The sequence below is a fragment of the Eurypyga helias genome, unplaced genomic scaffold, assembly GCF_000690775.1.
Source record: "Eurypyga helias isolate BGI_N326 unplaced genomic scaffold, ASM69077v1 scaffold10872, whole genome shotgun sequence".
Lineage (NCBI taxonomy): Eukaryota > Metazoa > Chordata > Aves > Eurypygiformes > Eurypygidae > Eurypyga > Eurypyga helias.
Window position 1 is genome coordinate 21,270 of NW_010235299.1, and position 19,606 is coordinate 40,875.

Consider the following 19,606-nt stretch of genomic DNA (forward strand, 5'->3'; position numbering starts at 1 on the left):
ACGGCTCCTTCGTGCTCAGTGTCTCTAGATTTCCAAGCAAACGTCTCAAACATCCTGTAAAAACTGAATTATCCCTAATTTTCATAAACGTAGGGTAGTAGTTTTAAAATATATGTATATCTTTTTATATATATGTATATATTTATATGCCTATATATCTATCTAGTCTAGATAGATATATACACAGATAATCTATGCACAGCAAGCCAAACATACAAAAAATAAATACTCTCACCCCTCTACTATATTTACAGAACAGATCTTATAATCCAGATTTTGTTAATAAATATTTCTAAACTGCCTGTACAGAATCTGTTTTACTTATGTTGATGGATAGCCACAAAGCATATTCAACATATTTACAAAATATCTATAAATATAGCCTTAAAATAAAGCAGTAGCTACTGAACCTTCAGCCTGGCTGGTTATGTACAGGGAGTTAGTAGCTCAGCTGTCGCTTATTCACTATCACAAATGGGTAGTGCAACAAGTTAAAATGTGTATAAAAGATTATACATACAAAACTCTCACATCCTTTGGATGTTTGCAGTTCATTATAACTTTGTGGTTACCCTTCTGCAACATAAATAACGATCAGAAAAGGAAGAAGTGGGTTCTGTGATCCAAAGCGAATTTGTTCCGTGTGGAGTCTGGAGCAGCGACTTCCTCCTCATGGCAACCCGTCGTCTTCTAAGCTTAGTGCTACGCGCTGCGAAGGTAGAAAACACCACACCTGAGAAAACCTGGGGCTTGCAATGCTGCTGTTAACGCGTGTTTCTTGGTACAACCCCACTGCTGTCCCCAGCGTACTGGTGACACGTCGCTTTACACACCGATTCTTCCCCCCAGGTGTCACTGCAGAGGTGCTGGACAGTTTACTTCCCTGTGTGCGGATAAGGCTCTTGTAAGGGCTGATACCTGCTCTGGGGTGACCGTTAGCAGGATCGTTAGACAGCAGAGGTGCCTGCCTACAGAAGCTATGGTGCTGTCACTCATCCCTTACGGACCTTTAGGGGCTCTTCTAAAACACGGCATGGTTGTACCCGCCCGCGCTTCAGCTCACCAGGGCTGCTGCTTGGAAAAAGCGCCTGTACGGACAAACTGCCAGGCAGAACAGTTCTCTCCGTTCTGCACGTGCAGGACTTGCTGCCTACACGGGCATTTGCTTTTCATAAAGCCTGATCCTGCCAAGGTCAACCTCCTTAATGCCTTACAGAGCCTCGTTCACTCCTGGTGAGGAATCTGGCCCTTTGTCACACTGCTCTGGAGACTGTGTTCCCTGGAGGCAGAGAAACCCATCCTCCTTGGGCTAGTTCAGTCGCTCGGGAGCAGCCTAAGCACAGCTACGGTGGAATGCAGGAGAGGGTAAGTGTTCAGCTGTCACCTACAGAGCTCTGAGGGCGCTGGCTCTACGCTGCTTCTGGGTATACTGATGAGGACAATTATTCCTCGCTGGGACAGAGTTTCTACCATAGAGACCACCCTTCTGAGACAACTGCAGGAGCTGCCTAGAAGCTCCGGCTTCTACTTACTCAGCAGCCAGTAAAGTTCTGTTTGTTGTCACTGTCTGGCAAATACCCAACACTGTAATTGGCCAGAGATGATTCCGTATCCGATCTCCCCCCGTCAGCAGTTTCCCCCGATACTTACTGCTGGGTAGACGTGTCCAATTTGGGCCGTCCGCCCAATGTGGATTTCATCTTCATCTTCCTCTTCTGTTGTCTTCCTATACACTGGATTATCAAAGTTCATGCTTTTAGTATTCTTCCGTTTCCAGTTTCTCCAGATGAGGTATCCCCCCATGCACAGCAGGCCAATGACCACTGCAGGAGGGGGAGGAAAGGGCTGTTAGCCAGGCGTGGATCTGCTGGGATGTTCCCATGGAGATACCCATCCTAGCACAGTTTTCTCGACACCAGGCTACTTTCCCCTCCCATTTCTACACTTCCCGTACCCTTTCCCACCCCCAACCCTGAAAATAGGAAGAGCCTTTTGCTGTGATCCCCCTCAAAGGTCAAATTGGGCCTGCTTACCGACAGGGATGACAATTCCAATAACAGCTGCTGTCACCGTGGAATCAAAGCCTTGGTCGTTATTTGCATCTGTAATTACAGGAGTGGTTCTGGTCATTTAACTCATTCGCTGCTTCAAAAGTCTAAAGAACGTTCTGTGTCAGTAACCGTTGCCTGCCCACCAGAGAGCTTTTGTAACCCAAGAAGTCACGAGGAGTTCGGTCATAAAATGGTCACGGGGAGGATAAAAAGCACGTACGGCCAGATGCAGGCGAAGCCAAGCCACGCATCCCAAGGAAGGACAACAGCCTGGCCACGGCGTGCTGCCGCCCTCGCAGCGCTGCAGACCGGCACCAGGACAGGGTGGCCAGCGCAGGAAGTGCTCAGCAGCCCCAGGGCAGAGTGGCCCTACCCAGAAACGAGCACCTGGCGGTACCTGTGCCTCCTGGCTTCATGGCCAGCGTTAAACCACGTGGCATCGCATGGAAATCCCGTGCAGGGGTCAGGGAACGGTGCTCTTAACACTCCACAGCGGAACTTTCTAGTACTGACACCATTAAAGAGGCATTGAGCTGGCCGGAGAGGAGCGTAGCTCAAAGCCACCTGCATGGCTTTTCTTTACAACTCTTTTACGGAGTTAAGTCAACACGTGTATCGCTTATTGCTGCGGCCTGCCCCAGCACGTAGGAACGACCCCAGACCACGATGCTGTACTTAAAAAAAGCAAAACCAGAAAGAAAATACAAGAAACCCCTGTGCTTTTCAAGTTACGCACTCGCAGCGTTTGCTCCGAGCTCTTGCAATAGGGGATCATCACAGAACATGCACTTTTGCTAAAGGATCAGGAGTTGAGAGGGGGAATTAACTGTACTTTATCTTTTGATACACCGATTCGTGGAACTTAAAAGGCAATTTATCCTTTTAAACACTTCCCCGGGGCAGGTTGTTCTATTCCACAGTTATTTACTTAATAATAAACCAGACTCTTTCAAATGTGGACAAGTGAAGCACCTTGCTTTTGTGGCTTCTTAAAAAGTTAATTAGTGCATTGGAAAGAAATCTGCATAAAAAAGGACTTACAAACCTAAATTTTAGAAATCGGGTGCTGCTTTCTCACCGGCAGCACGGAGTGTGCTGCATTGCCCTTCCTACACACAGGCATCCCTGTCAAACAGGGGTGTTGTGGGTTTGCGTTCCGGATGTGACACAAGCAGCCTATTCTCTGAGAAACGTTTAGGGAAAAAACAGTATTTTCTTGTTTTTAAAGCAATCTGGAGCAGTTTTGAGGCCCTGAATGACAGTCCTGAAGAGTAAGGTCTTCTCTCTGGACTAGACTTTCTGTCTGAAAAGTAGTTCAGCTTTTCGGCTGTACCTCGGCCGCGCGACGCGGAGCGACCCCCGGCTAGCGCTGCGGCGGCAGGCTGGTGTCTCCTGGCTCACTCCTTACGCAGGGTGAGCCTGAGGAGAGCCCTTGGTGCTTTCCACTGGGACAAGGCAAAACTTCCAGCATGTGTCACGGATGCGGCCATGTTCCTGTGCAAAGCACGGCCAGGCAAAACAGATGCAGCTTGTCTTGGGCTGTAATTCCCACCGGCCCACAGGGCGGACATGGGACAGGAGGCATTTTTCACCCACAGCTCAGGCCGGGTCGCAGTAACAACCAACAGTTCGTAGGGGAAGCGCCTGCAGAACCATCCGTGTTACGGTGTGCGGTGCTACCGACCGCCCTGCGGCGGGGAGGGACCCGCACTGGGCACAAGGCAGGACTGGCACCAACTCTGCAGGCCTCACCTCCGGAGCCCATTCCATGTGTGTGGGATGAAATCCAGCTCCCGAACATCCCGCGTGAACAGAATCACACCGTAACACGGGTATCTGCAGGGGACCTGATGTCTCCCGCCACGCAGCAGGATTTGCCCGAGTGTGACCTGTTTGGAACTCAACCGTTCGGTCGCACGTCCCGCCAGTGCACGAGTTTTTGTGACACGGTACATCGAGAAAAAGGGAAGAGGGATCGTTCTCTTACAGTGCTGTGATAAATTGCTGTTTCCAGTGGTCATCTCGGAATCTATCAGGATGGATGTGGTGGAAGGGAAATGAAAACTCGGGGCGGTGATCGCAGCTTCCGACACAGCTTTGGGGCCGACTGCGGTGGCGTTACCAGCACTGCCGAGTACAGTTGCGGTGGTCGCGGTACCGGCCGTGCGGGGCACCATGGTCGTAGAAAGCACTGCAGTAGTTGAAGTAGCTGGAAGATCTGGAAAGGAAGAGCAACAATGAAATGTGGTTCAAGTGTACACAGCACAAATCACACATGGTGCTAGAAATCCGGGACGGATTGTTACGCTGACTGATCAGAAGCAGAAACCAAATTCCAATCCTATTTCCCAGGTAGTCAGACTATCGACAGTTCTCTGCCTAAAGCTACAGAAATGACTTCCTGAGGTCAGGCTTAGTGTATTAACGGTAACAAAGCATTCTGGAGGGAAGTTCAAAAACCTGTGGGTTGTTTTCAGATACTGAATTTGTACCAGGAGCTATCTGCATGTCAGGGAAAATGACGGTGACACCACTCGTCTCCTGAGGGCACTATCAGCAATGACTGTGGCCTCTCCAGAGCCAGTATCTATAGGGCAGTAACGTGGCAAATGATTTCCTGACCATTCACACTTTTAGTGCTGGGCCTTATCCCTTTTTTCCTCTTCCTGCTGTAACTTTTCTGGTCGTGCTTTCAACAGCGGACACCCCAGTGCTGTGGCCAGAAGGCAGCAAGAAGCACCACGGCCAGCGTTTGTGTTCCACCATCCGGAGATCCATTCGCCGGAAGCGTGTTTTGTTGGAAACAGGGAGGTGGTTGCCTTTACCTTTGTAGCATTTCTTCATGTCGGGACCCAGCCACATGTTGTCGGGACAGGCACAGGTGTACTTGGGAGAATGGGGAGAGATCTGAGGCGCAGGGAGACACAAATACTCACAGCCTCCGTTTGGCTGGGGGCTGAGCTCACAGGAATCTGGAGCTGTTCAGGGATGGAAGAAACGACAGTTATTTATTTCCTGTTCTTGGCAGAGGTATCAGGTGTGCTACGACGACTCTCGTCCGCTCCCTCCCTCCGTTAATCAGGCTGCTTGAGCCCCTTCGCAGCGAGGAGTGCAGTGAGACCCTGCCCTTTACTACAGAAGCTGCCCAAATACATACAGAATGGTGAGCATCACGGTGACGAGAATAACTCACTGTTATCAAAGATGCAAATTAAACAGCTATTAACAAATTGCAGACTTTTCAATAAATGCTGCTGCTGAATTAATTATGCAGGAAGCTCAAACATCAGGCATTGATTTCACATTATCCCCTGTGCCTGCTCTCTCATCAAGAGCCATCAGGAAGCATTTCGTTTGCTAGCTCAAACAAACCTGCTGTAGGGCCACGGCACCCTGAGGCCGCGTCTTACCTTTGGGCTGCTTTAATTCATGAAACACCACGATGTCATGAGGATTGTTGAGGTTTTCTGCCAAAACGGAGATGTCCAAGCCGTTCAGCCGGTTTGCGCTGAAAATTGCTTCATTCTCCAGGTCAGTCCAGAACACTCTGTCCTGCAGGAAACACATGGGATTCAGCCCTGGCCCTGCTTGGAACCAGCTCCAGCGGTCACAAAGCCCACGCGCTGCGTTCCTACCTTGGGCACTTGGGTTCACGCGATCTCTACCCACAGCTTTGCTCTTTTTACGGACCCTGTCGTTTGTGATGTTTCAGAGCAGAGCAAGGTAGAGCACCTACACGTTTGTAAGGTGCTGAGGAGTTCTGAGCAGCTACGAGACCGAGACCAGGGAGCAGGAATTCGGTTATGTGCAGAAGAGTTGCATCCATCCTGCTTCTGAACCCTTTTTTCTAAAGACGGGGTGGAACACAAGCACAACCAAAGGGCCATACACAGCTCCTCTTGTCTCCGCTGGTATTTCCCTCCTTCCCAAAGCCAAGACCTGCATTAAGCAGGTATCTACGAAGAGCCCGGTGCTGCAGCACACCTGGGAGAAGAGCGCTTCTCCTTCTCATGAGTATCTTTTGCCTGGCATGCTCTGACTGCAGACCGAAGGAACTGGTCAGGGAGGGACACGGGAACTGCAGTTATCACAGTACTGGGTGCGGAGAGGTTAAACAGCCCTAGAGATCCTCCCAAACTGCTGATGAGGATACTCCCAAACTGCTGATGAGGATAAAACTGACCGGCAGCCAAGTCTGGTGGAAACCCGTGCCCAGGTTGGCTGCCTGGGTATCGCTCACACGGCATGGGAGGAGCAAGGCTTTAAGGACGAGGGTTGTGCGGAGTTGAAAGCCAACCTGGTTAAGGGAAATGAAGAGAACAGAAAGGAGGCTGACCCACACCTTGAGAGGGAGCCAGCCAGACACCTCGCTCTGCCGCAGCTCACCTCCAGTGAGGTGCCAAAGTTGAATTTTGTTCCCATAATCACTTGAATAATCACAGAAAGGAGCTTAGCTACAAGAGAGAGGACTTCACTGCCCCTGGCTAGTGACACTTGGCAATCCTCTAACAGGAGGAAGAGCTGGATTGTCTCTCTGTTTCCACCCAGGCAAAGCAGGGATTTGAATTGTCTTTCACACCCTTGGAGTACTCCTGAGATGGGATGGGGAACACGGTTTCGAACACGTGCTTTGAATCTTAAGCATGAGGCACAAACTGCAGGGAATCCATTAGCCCTGGGCCCTGCCACGGGGCAGCCACGTACAAACTAGCTGCAGAAATGCAGACACCCATTTGTGCAGTAGTTTCTGCAGATCTCAGCAGGTCTTAGCTCTTCCCCGATGACATCTGAGGGTCTGAACTGAACAATGTCATTAACTACTGCTCTGCTTTGAGTACAGCAACAGTGCTGAATGCTGCAAGACTACTTGGGTTTTCAATGGAATGTACTCAGGGAGGAGTTGGAAGCCTTTGTCAATAGGATCAGAGCCATAATTCTGGGGGCAGGGAAGTTCCTCAGGTGTGTGGCAGCGTTTGTGTGTCACAACTGGAGCAGTTCAGCTGAAAGAGAATTATCTGACCCGTTCAGAACCAGGCGATCAAGCGCCTTTTAAATGCCAAGTCCCCCCCCTCAGCAATGCACAGAGGGAGCCATGCCAGTGCCCCGCTGGCAGAGACCTTTCTGAGGATACTTCTGCTGATGGACCATGGAAACAACCAGCCAATGCAGCAGAATTTAAGGGGCTGTCCTCCTCTGAGCATCCTGTTGGCAAAAGAAAACTTCCCACGGGCGCGCAAGGAGGGCGTGAAACAAAGCTGCCGGAGCAGCAGAGCGCTCCAGTGCAGGCTGAGGCTGCTCTGCACCACGCACCCACCCTCACAGTCCGACTTCCCAAAGAGGAGAGACGCTGCAGCGCCACTCAGCGAGAGGCTGTCCCACTGGCTGATCACAGTGCCTTCTCCCTTCCCCTGCTAACAGGTTTGTCCTTTGTATGGACCAGTTGGCTCAGTCCAAACCAAGGAACACCCACTGCCCGTTGCCCAGTCCTGTGGGAGGCGTTATGCTGGGCGCCACCAGCCCCTCACCAAGGCGCCGGCACTGCGTTAGGCACGGGCGTGAGACAACGCTGTACTCCTGATTAAGGGCTTTAGAAAAGAGTTTTCCCCGCTCGACCCACACCAGGTTAATGGGTTTCTATAGCAGCGAACGCCCTCGCTGAGCTTTCTGTGCGATGCAAAAAGCAGAGCTTTTAATCAAGACCTCTGAGACCTCTTGCAGTCTCCAGTCTGTTCCACACGCACCCTCCCCTCTTACCTCAAACACTGCTAAGCCGAAGGGATGGCTCAGATCATCAGCAGAAGAGATCAGAACTTTCCTGTTGCTGCCATTGAAATCAATGCAGGACAGCGAATGCAATTTGGAGTCTACCCAGTAGAGACGCTGATTCAGCAAATCTGAGAAGTGAAACACAATGAAGCAAAATTACACACAGCTCCTGCTACTCTTTCTCTCCTGCCCGGCATGTTTTTCCTGCTGGCAGCACAGCTAATCTCCTTATTACTGGGCTGCCTTTTTTCTTTTTTTCACACCAGTTCTCATTTTGAACCGGTGCCCAGATATGCTGGATAAGACCTATAAATACGATTAGAAAGGAGGAACATTCTGGTGCGTGTGTGGGGAAAGCCGGACCGACAGCTTGGTACACGGAGGTTCTTCTGTCAGCAGGAGGAGCAGCCAGCAGCAGTTTGGGAGAGTCGGTGCCTGAGCGAGGAGCTTCATCCATATCAAGACTGTTCAGTCCTTGTCCTCTTGCTGGAGAACAACTGGGATTCAGACGAAACACCTCTCCGAAGGAGCTGTGTGATTTACACGTTTCCGGCGATGAAGCAGAATCCTGGGTCCAGAAACCCCTCTTGTGCCGCAGGTGGGGGGAACGCTGGTGGTGGGGACAGCCCAGGTTTTGGGGAGGGTGCAGGTAAGGGTGGGAGGGAAGGATCTCATGTTGTTTAAAATGCCGAGCACTGCATTTCTCTTCCTGGAGCAAATTCACTGATTTTGGATGAGATCCACTGAACAGAATGCAAGTGGATGAGTGCCAACACAAAACAAGTTCTGTAATTAAACAAGTCATTAATTAATTTCTTACTTGCTAAAGGATAACATTATTTGTTCACAGCCGTAGCACTTGAACACGACGCAGTGGTAGCAGCGTTTCCTCCCACCTCCTTGTCACGGCCAGCATTTTCCAGTAGAGAACCAAGCAGAGACGCCCACATCGGCACGGCGTTAGGCACTCAGGGCTGTCACTCCAGAGGCGGCTGTCCCCTGCTGCCCCTTCTGTGCAGGGAACCTCCTTCCTCGCCTGCCGCTTGGGGTGGCAGCGGGAAGGACCACAACCCTCTCTGTGCCAGCGAGATACGGGCCAAAGTGGGTTCCATCTCGCTACCCCCACCCAGAGCTGGGCAGGCACGTTGAGGGGGAGCGGGCTCCGCAGGCCGCGTCTCTGCCCTCAGCACGCCGTGCGTTAATCAGTCCGATGAGGTACCTTGACACAGCTTCTGGGACGGGGTCAGGTCCAGAGACACAAGCACTGAAGACACTCTGATGCTTCCTGGACTTCCAGAGGGTTGTGGCAGCTCTGCATCCTCCCCTGGAATTTCCTTGTGCCTTAAGGCACACCTAAAAGCAGCTCAGAGCTCCTGCAGCGAGGTTCTGACTGCGGCAGGACGTACTGCCTACGCCTGCGAGTGAAATAAAATCGCTCATGTCCGTGACTGAGCGACAGAGTATTTCCAGGGCTTTTGTGTGCCTGTGCACATTTACAACTTTGTTTCCCTCTTTAACAGCAGAAATAAGTTTAGGTCAGCCGCAGGGGACGCTGTAGCTCCAACCTGGGCACTTACCAAGCGTGATGCCATTTGGCCACTCAATGTTGTCAGTCACCAGCACTTGCCGCCCCACGCCATTCAGGCCGGCTTTCTCGATCTTAGCTTTGTCTCCCCAGTCAGACCAGTACATGAACCTGAAAGAGACAGATGCAAGACACCAGTAAATTGGCCACCCGGGTTAAGAAATCTGGACTACTCCTCGGAGCAGGAGGTGCACTGTTCTCTCCCTACCACGGTGAAGCCCCTCAGCCACCTCAGTTAGTTGTGGTGTGTACCTAGTGGAGCCACACGCAGCCCCAGGGGGTAGGTACTCTGCCACAAAACTCGCACCAGAACGCAAAACCTCGCCTTAGTAACCCCATGCAAACGATCTCCTGGTGTGTCTGCTAGGCACACGGGCTTCACTCACCCACAAACACGTCAGACAGACTGCTTCATCTCCCAGCACAGCCTGTGTGCCTGGACCAGCTCAGCCCCATCGAACACGGGACCTGACCATTATTTTCAGAACTGTCTTTAGCAGCAGTGGCTTTGCAAAGAGTGAGTTGGACCATCTCAGCTGTCCCATTTCAGTTCAGTGGACCTATCTATCTTAAATGGCAGCTGAAGTCTGGAGACAAGAGCAACCCACACGTTCTTAAGAAAGGCAAAAAGATGACCGGAAGGACCCTGTTGGCAAAGCGGGTGTTTGTGGTCTTGTGCTGGTTGTGCCTGGGACAGAGTTAATTCTTCTCTCCACAGCAGCCAGTATGGGGCTGTGGGTTGGGTTAGTGCTGGAAACAGTGCTGCTAACACAGGGATGTTGTCGGTACTGCTTAGCAGTGCTGACACCGAGTCAAGGCCTTTTCTGCTCCTCACACCGCCCACCAGCGAGCGGGCTGGGGGGCACAAGGAGTTGGGAGGGGACACAGCCGGGACAGCTGACCACAGGGATATTCCAGACCATACGGCATCATGCCCAGCATACAGAGCTGGGGGAAGGGGGAGAAAGGGGGGGACATTCGGAGTGATGGCGTTTGTCTTCCCAAGCAACTGTTACGTGTGATGGAGCTGTGTTTTCCTGGGGTGGCTGAAGCCCTGCCTGCTCATGGGAAGAGGGAATGAATTCTTTGTTTTGCCTTGTTTGTGTGCACAGATTTTGCTTCACCTATTAAACTGTCTTTATCTCAACCCACGAGTTTTCTCACTTTTACCCTTCTGGTTCTCTCCTCCATCCCACGGGGGGAGGGGGAGTGAGCGAGCGGCTGTGTGGTGCTGAGTTGCTGGCTGGTGCTAAACAGTGCCAGGTCTTTACACCTACCTCCGTGTGGGATCAACTGCAATGGCTCTGGGCTCACTGAGGTCACTGTTGAAAAGCGTCCTCCTCCTGCTTCCATCCGCAGTGGCCACTGAGATGGTCTTGTTTCCGGAATCTGTCCAGTAGATATTCTTGTGGACCCAGTCAATGGCCAGTCCTTCAGGCGAGTTGAGCTGGCTGTCTATCAAAATCACCTGCTCAGCTGTGTCGCTCGCCTTGTCTATGTAGGCACTGCAAGGACAGGACTCGTCACCGGCCTGACACACGGCACAGAGAGGCCCACGCAGATGCGCACCAGGAGCACCTCAGATGGCTGAATGATGGGGGGTAGCCCCACTCCAACCCCACGGAACGAAAGCGCCCATGTAGCAGCGTGATTGACACAGAAACCTTTGCAGCTGCATGCTGCACCCTCCCGCCTTCTCCTACAACGTGTTCTTATTCCCTGTGCCTGGATAGCAGGTGTGTGCAGAACAGAGAACTGTCATTTGATTTTTTTTGCCTGCTTCCTGCTATAACTGCACAATTCAGCAAAACATTTGACTTCAGGCACATAACTGCAATAGCATCGATTCAGGGATTTATGGACATTGGAAATGATAATCTCCTGTGCTCTGCTAAACAGAGGTGAACTTAGCGTGCAAATAAACGTGCTGAAATGTGCTGCAGAAGTAAGACCTGTGTAACTAATTGTGATTCATCAAAGGAGTTAATGGTGCTGTATTAATTTGGCAAGTGATCTCTTGTTAGATACGAAGATGATGTTCAGTAAGTATCAGCGGCAGCCTCGAAACCTTTCAAAATGTTAACAAAAAGCAGCAAACTCCACATGGATGTTTCGTAAGTAACCCAGTGTTGCTCCTACAAGCACACAAGCTGATTCTGCCCTGTTGCCCCTGCACCGGTATCGATTGTGCTGCGTGAACTGAAATGGAATTATTCTGAGTTTGCAGCAGCATTTCTAAGAGTTCAGCCTGGCTCTTAGAATAATTAGTATATCTTAAAGAAGTTACCAGCCACAGAAAGGTCGTTAGTCGGGGTTTTTACCCTTGGAACATTTGAAACTCCAGGATGATTTACATCTGTTCGCTGCTCATCCTGCCTTTGGTCATGGAAGGAGAAGGCAAGTCACTCGGGAGCTGAGCTCTCAGGTATCAAATCAGAATTGGAAACAAACGTCTAAAGCCAGGATTTTTAACACAGTTGTGTGGTCTGCGGCCCAGGCTGGAACGGCTACGCAGAGTCAGCTTGGATCAACAGCAAGCCACCCCACCCTCCTTATGAGAACGGTTTTAGTCTCTCAGCACCACGTGAATGGTTTCATCGTGGCTCTGCAGGGCATCTGACAACATTCCCAAGCTCCTGTTATTGCAGTCTGAGGAGCACCACACACTGACTATGCAGCTCCAGCTCAATTAAATCCTGGCCAGTGAAACATCCACGTTCCTTCCTCTCCACCCCTGTGGCTCGCTGCGCTGGCGGGGAAGCCGAGAGAGGCTCCTGCGCCTTTCAGAATGGGAGGGATGAAATACAGAGGTGACATCTCAGTTCTCCCGGTAACTAAATACTGTAAAATATCTTCTAACACCCCAACAGGGACATCACCTCAATAGAAGGGGGACTGAAAAGGCAAGTGAGGTGAGGTCTCCTGCCAGCAATTACCCCCTGTACTGTAGACTTCACCTTGCAATAGCCTCTCACAACTATAGGCTGCTTTTCCCAACAGGTTTCCCACAGGTGGAATCCTGTTCTCTGCTGCAGGGACATGGTGGCCTTTTCTTCAGAAGTGTTTGGTATCAGTGGTAGCAGCAGTATCTTACATGGGAACATTAACTGTTAGGAAGTTATGAGTGCACAGCTTGCTCTGCAGAAAAGGTGGGATGTAAAGCTAATGCAAGTAGGAGTCGGAAAGAGAGAGATTCTGCTGTTTGGAAAAAGAAAAAGGCTTGGTACAGCCGTGTTCGGGGTATGAACACTGTTCAGGGGCCCACAGCATCCCAGGGCATTCACTGTCAGAGAGCTGCAGAAGGAGCACTGTGTCTTGAATAATTCTCGGCACATGGACACTAAGCCCTTACCCACCCCTGCCTGTGCCTACGGAATCCGACATGGTGAAAGCAGCCAGCTTTCTCCCAAACCACCTCCCCGTCCTCAGAGCCTCACCAGGCCACTCAGGGTACCCGCCCAGCTACTTTCGGGCTTAATACTCAGCTCAGCCTGGGCACGTTTCCCTGCTGATGACGTGGGAGCTCCCACAACCTGCACAAATCCTGGCGTGGCTCCCACCCACTGAAACCAATCAACCTTTGCCTGATCATTAGCTAAAATCCAGAACAAATCACTGCAGAAGCTGCAATAGGGTGCAATAGCGATGCAAATCAGCATACACAGGGGGGATTTTCGGCGCATAAATTAAATGCTTTTCTGACTAGGCACACTCACAAGCCCCGGTACGTAATACTGTGATGGATACCATAAAAACAGCTGAAGGAGGAAGGAGAGTGAGAATTACAGAATGTGTACGGTGGTCAAGTGCTGTGAATTTAAATCCAGCCCACCAGAGACCACACTGGGCAGGTAATATCTGTGTTGCTATCTTCTTGCTCCCACCATTTGCCTCCTTTGTGCTTTCAGATGCGAACCCTTTGTGGTTCCCGCTCAGCACGCAGCAGTCTCACGCAGCACTGCTCAGCAATAGCACGATTCAGTATACGCGGGTCTGCCTGTCTGTTTCTGTGTGGCAGAAACGCAGCACGATCTATTAGTGAAGAAAGCTTCCTGTATTATCAAACCAAGAAACCGTACAAGCCCCTGATTTCTTTATCAATGCCTGAAAAAGCTAACAAATTCTGGGCCACAGCACATAATCCAGTAAGGGAAGGGAAGCCCTCAGGTTTGCTGCACCCTGCATGGTTCTCTGCAGACTGTCGTTACGGGGGACAGATTGAGCCACAGCTTTGGAAGGGTACCAAAACACACCCCCCCCCCGCCCCCCCGCTCCTTACCTGTAGATTTTTCGGTAGAACAAGTCACACCAATATATTCTGTTTGTTGCCACCTCCACGTCCAGCGCCACAACATTCTTCAGCATGGGAATGAGGCGAGAGTAGTCCCTTTTCACCAGGTCTATCTTACGGACCTCATGGCGATTGGTGAAGATCAGGTATGGGCTCTTGCCTGCCACAGAAAGTAAGCGTGTTTGTCATTTTAGCAGCTGGCCCAAGGGCTGGATTCAGCTTTCAAAAACAACAGAACTGCAAGTCACTGACAGTTCTGCTTTGTAAGGAAGCTTTACATCACACCAGAAGCACGTGTAAGTGGCCTCCAGAGGCAGAGCTGTCACACAGACGTGGAGGAGCACGGCACCGCTGTGGTCACTGGGTGCACACTGGCTCTTGCTCTGCTCATTCTGCCAAGCCACAAGCAAAATCTTCAATTACACATTTTAGATACAAAATACATGGGCCAGAATTTGGTGACTGATGGCCAGGACAAGGCAGAAGCCCTCTGGGCTGGCTGGAGGGAAGGCAGCTGGACTTGAGGCATTTTAGAGCCACATTGAATCCCGTAAAGCCAGGACTGGTTGCCAGGGAGGAATTTTAGACTGTCACGTACATGCAGAACTCACAGAGTCCACCTGAGCACTTGGGCACAGGCAGTTCACGTCTCTCGTGGGGCCAGAGACTGCAGCCTGGGTGCTGGTGATACTGCTGCTGCAGTCATGATCTCAGGCCAGCCCCGGCCAGAGCCTCTCACAGAGCATAAAGTTGAGAGGAGAGCAAGAGACATAGAAACTCGAAAGTTATTTTGCCTGGAAGACCGCAGCCAGCACCTTTGCCTCCATGGTTATTCTGCCCCACGGAGGCCAGTTTCCTACCGTGGGAGGCAGACACCTATGTCTCTAGGCTCAGATCAAGAGACGCACATCCTTGCCCTCTGCAAGCAGCAGAGTATGTGATTCCCTGTGTACTGTCACTAAAATATGCTGCCAGTCAAACAGCTAAAGCTTTAGATCGCTCTCTGTGCACCTCCCTGTCTCAGGCAGGGACAGGATGGGAGGCTCAGAACAAGCTTTGGTGGGTTAGACTGGTTTGTCTCCCACGGTGGTCAGTAGAAGATCCTAGTGAAGAGTGTCTTTCCACTGGGAAAGACAAAAGGGGACTGAGGAATATGAAACTGAAAGGGAAGAGCTGGGACAATGCTGGTGTTTGTGTAAGAGGCTGGGAGGGTGGAGAGTGGCTAACCTCCACCATGCTTTAATTGGGATATTTTCTTTTAATACTACTACCACTAAATGTTTTTGCTGCGCTGTTTTTAATAACACCTGTCAAGAGACTTTCTTTTCTAGTTTCAGCTTCAAACAGCCAACTAGTGACTGTAATCTTGCTCTGTACACTGTTAAAATATTCTGATCTGCATGATCAGTAGTTCTTGCCTAGAGACGCATCTGCTATCACTGCAGCAGTTCTGTGCCGCTCGAAATGAAACGTCTTTGGTTGCTTGCTTTGCTGGTTTCCTTTTGTTTCTGTTTCCCCAGCCTCAGCCCCGCAAGTGTGTTTTCTTATCGGGGCTGTGCTGTTGAGCAAGCAGAGTTGAAATGCCTGTGGGTTTGTCTTACCTACAGCTTTGCAGTTCTTGGACAGGGTGTCCATCTCGTATCCCTCGTAGCACTCGCATTTGTAGTCCCCCTTGTAATTAATGCAGATCTGGCTACAAGCGTCTGGATTCTCACATTCATCTATGTCTGAAAGGAGTGTTTGAAACCCATCAATAACTTGCAATCAAACCATCTGTGATGGAGCAATGCTGAAGTGAATATAATCACGTCTCTGTATGGTGAAACACAAGGGACTGCTGTTTGCATGTAAATTACCTCCACACGTTTTTTTATCCAGAAGCTTGTATCCGGGCGGGCATTCACATTCATAACCAATCTTCAGGTCTTTGCATATGTGTGAGCAACCACCGTTGTTCATAGAGCATTCATTAATACCTGGAAGGGATATACAGATTATCTGTGATAGAAGAGGGCTTTCAGTTGTAAGATTGAATAAAATTAAGAGAGGTCAAGGTCCTCAGATATTCTCCCACACCTATCAGCTTCTGGTAGCCCCACAGAGCATATGACTGACTTCACAGATAGGAAGCCGCCACCGTATCACTTTCATGTTCTTTATTATTCCAAACCAACACTGTAGGATCATTTGGACTGAAAGCTAGTGGCTAAATGAACAGGGAGCCCTGGGGATACAGCGTATGTGAATCCCTGCATCTCTTCCCATCGGAGACTTGCTACTTTGAGCACGTTCTGCCAGATATGAGGAACTTCCAAGGGACCTAAGGGCTCTCTCCAGGAGCCTCCTCCTTCCCCTGTGCTGGTTCATGTTGACTTTTCTGAACAGTCTCTCTGAGCTTTAATAATTCATGCTGGGGGAGTCTCATCTCCCAGAGGCCAGCTATTTTGAACTACTGTACTATTTTCCCATCTAGCACCAAGGAACGATCTATGTGAAAATTCCAGAAAACACGGAAGGTACAGTCTGTCAGAGATACCCCATTAGCACTGAGATACACTCCTCCCACACGACAGTCTCTGCTGGCAGCCTGCATCAGCCCAAGTGTGCAATTTATGAAGCTACAGCCCCCATCCTCTCCTGGGTCCCTGTCTAATCCAAGGCCACCTCTCTGATCCTGCTTTCAAGTGCTGAAATGAAAAACAGACTAAATGGATCCTTGTGGCTAGAACTGCACAAGAGGTTGGGGAAAGCTGGTTTCCTGTCAGAAATAACATTTGTTGTTGCTGTAATTAACCTACAGAAGGTGAAGAGAAAGTTCTCTCCCTAAGTAAGGCTGCTGAACAGCAGCCGTGGTATTTCAGGGATAGTGGACTCACTGGAACAAACAAAACTGATTTGCTTCAATCTGTACTGCAATTTAAAGGCAAATTTTTCATTTATCTTTTACTGCTTGCTTCCTTGCACACTGCAGGTGAGCGGGACAGCAAAGCCATTAAACCAGTGCTCTTGGAAGAAAATGAAAACAACCACAAGCCAATTAAGTCGGTAAGACTAGGAAAATACCGTGCCAGAAGGAACCCCATCTCAGTTCTGGGATGCTTTCACCTTCCTATCAAAGACACAGACAAAGATATCAATACATTATTAATAGAGCACGTTCACTAGGCTCCAAGGAAGTGTCCACAGAGTGACATTGTGTGTTGTCACTGTTCAGTGATGTTTATTAATGGGTATCACCTGTTCCTCCACTTGCACAGGCCTCTCGCAAATTGGGTCGTAAACATGCACAACTTCTCTGCAAAACGCTACAAAGGCTGTATCGCCTAACAAGCAAACCCTCACTCAGACGAGTCCCCTGCTTTCAGAAGTGCTTTGTGGAATGGATTTAGAGACTGTAAATCAAGTGCTGGTTCACTTGCTGTGCTTCTCAGCAGGAGCTGAGGAGGAGCCAGGCAGAGACGTCGGCCTGTTCTCTTTCTGCTGGGCAGCTGCTGCCCACTCCCCAAACTTCATCAATATATTCAATGCCTAAAGTAAGGCAAGGCATGTTCTTGCCTTCTGCCATGCTTTTTGGGGGAATCTTGGAGGGCACTCCAGCATCTAGCACACAGCTAGACAGACACAGCAAGATGAGGAGCAGGCCCTGCACCTCCTGCTTTCTGTATGGATTACTTGTGGGTGGGCGTTACGCTGACAGCAATCCACATCATTCTGCACTCCAAGAAACAGGTTTCCTTTGGGGGTGATTCTGTCCAGCTTCCTAACTCAAACGACACTTCACTGCTAGCCTGGGACTGCACCAAGTCAGCCACAGCACCACCGTAAGGCCGAGCACCAAACCCAGTTGTGCCATGCCGCTGCCTGGTCTCCTGAGACAAAGTGGGCTGCCAGCTTTGTTGGGAGACCTCCACAGCCAGACAAGTTGCAACACCCACTCAGAAAGACAGGGAGATGTGGGTTAGTGTGGGAGAAAGACAGGGCATACTGAAAGCACAAGGTAAGAGCATCCTCATTAGGCATGCAGACACACTTGTCTGACAGAGGAAAGACTCACTTCTTCCTGGATGTGAGTTAAGAGGCAGGCACTGAGCTCCATGCTACTGCTGCTCCCTGATGTCATGGAAAGGGATGCCTGTCTGAGACATTTCTACACTGGGGAAAAACCAAACGTCTCTGAGTAATGCTCCAGACTGGGGCTGGTGCCCACAATGCCCTGGGTAAAGGTGAGAGTGGGGCTGCTCTAGGGCGAGTGGCACAGGTCTCCGGCCTGGGCTTTCTGTTCTGCTGACAGCCCTGACACAGACCCGGCTCTTGTGACTTGCTCATTCTCACTAGCCCAGAGCCGGCAGGATGCTGCGGCGAGCACGCTGCTGTCATTTCTAAGGGAAGCAGCAACAGTATGTAAGTCCAGAAATGGCAGAAGTCATCTCTCAGTGACTGCTGCCACTCTATGTGCTTTCACCTCCAAAGCTTGTTCCTAATTCTAGATCTTTATGATCATCATCTTACAATTCCAAGATATTTTAGGCAATGAGGCTCAAAAACTGCTCTGTGCTGTGGAAGATAGCAGTGCCTGGGGAGAGGGGGAATTCCTAGTTCCTAGTCCCGTGCTCAGTTCGTACATCTCTCCAAGAATAAAGGCTGGGCTGAGAAGGGCACAGTTCAAACTTGCAGATGATCAGACCAGGCTACTAATAATATTCATATGAAGAGTGATGAGAGAATAAAGGCAAGGAAAGAGGAGCAGAGTGAGAAATAGCATTAGCAGCTACATGTGGTTACACTCAAAGCTGTGAGCACCAGATGGAGGAGAGGGGAAGCAGTTACAACAGGAGCAACACGTAGAAGGCAAGTACTGTACCACATTCTTTCAGAGGCTCGTCAGACCAGTCCCTGCAGTCTCTATGTGAATCGCACACTTTGCCTCCGTCAATGCACTCTCCACTCTTACACTGAAACTTGCTGGGACTTTCACATGCTGACTCTGTCATGTCGGGCAAGAGAGGAAAGCAACTAAGTTAGATGAGGCTCTTGACAACAAAAAGCCTGACAAAAAGCTTCAAGAGGGTGTCATTAGCAGAAATGGGATGGGATTAAGCAAATGAACATTAAGCCTGAGTGTCATGCAAGGAACTCTTCAAGACATGCAGTCTGCCTGGCCAGCACAACCATCTCTCCCAAGCAACCCCACTGCCAGAACAGCTTACGGCTCTAAAGGAAGCAGCCTGCCGTGGCCCAGAGGATCAGCACAGGCCTCTTCCCTTTCCAGTGGCCATGCAGCTCTTGCAGGCTCACCCCACAGAGCACGAGGAGCGCAGAGCAATTTGTACCTACCTTGGACACAGCCCGCCTCGTCGCTATTGTCAGGACAGTCGTGCACCTTGTCACACTGCTTTGCTCCATGGATACAGGTCCCATCGCCACACTGGAATTCATCCGGCCGGCAGGTCACCAGAGCTTTAAGACAAACATTCAAGCATTAGCCACACAGGACTTGATCTTTCGTGTGGTACCTCTTAGCCATGTACTTCTGACCCTGCTGGAGTTTTGGACCCTCTGTCAGCAAATGGCAGAGCATCAGCTGCTTCCACCAAAGTGAGAGGCAGCAGCTGCCTTAGCCACAGTCCTACTGTGCTCCTCTGCCATCCCAGATCACCCTCTACATCCTTGGAAAAAGAGCATCAAAGCCCATATGAGCAGATCTAGTCAAAACAGAATCAGTGCAGGCGGTGAAGCTTCTTGGGTGAGACACAAGGAAGCAAGTGGGAAACAAAACTGTCAGCACTGGAGCCCCTCTGGGGTCTCCAGTCTGTGTGAGAGGCCAGGCTGCTTTCCCAGTACGAGTGAAGAGGAACACTGGGTGGGCAAAGGCTAACAGGTTAGTGGAAGGCAGAAGAGCCCCACAGCATCACG

At 50.4% G+C, this 19,606-nt stretch overlaps 1 protein-coding gene across 1 annotated transcript in view; it reads right to left on the reverse strand.

Moving 5' to 3' along the window:
• Nucleotides 1-128: 128 nt before the first annotated feature.
• Nucleotides 129-19,606, reverse strand: part of LRP8 (low density lipoprotein receptor-related protein 8, apolipoprotein e receptor) — a gene marked incomplete at its 5' end in the record, with an annotated part of 42,608 nt that continues 23,130 nt past the window's right edge. Inside the window, 14 exons of the mRNA XM_010146697.1 lie at nt 129-709; nt 1,651-1,823; nt 2,034-2,102; nt 4,039-4,269; nt 4,877-5,029; nt 5,462-5,603; nt 7,806-7,945; nt 9,395-9,513; nt 10,680-10,907; nt 13,682-13,853; nt 15,295-15,420; nt 15,550-15,669; nt 18,555-18,677; nt 19,028-19,150. Of these exons, the coding sequence (XP_010144999.1) occupies nt 671-709; nt 1,651-1,823; nt 2,034-2,102; nt 4,039-4,269; nt 4,877-5,029; nt 5,462-5,603; nt 7,806-7,945; nt 9,395-9,513; nt 10,680-10,907; nt 13,682-13,853; nt 15,295-15,420; nt 15,550-15,669; nt 18,555-18,677; nt 19,028-19,150 (1,958 nt within the window). The remainder of the gene's footprint in view (nt 710-1,650; nt 1,824-2,033; nt 2,103-4,038; nt 4,270-4,876; nt 5,030-5,461; nt 5,604-7,805; nt 7,946-9,394; nt 9,514-10,679; nt 10,908-13,681; nt 13,854-15,294; nt 15,421-15,549; nt 15,670-18,554; nt 18,678-19,027; nt 19,151-19,606) is intronic.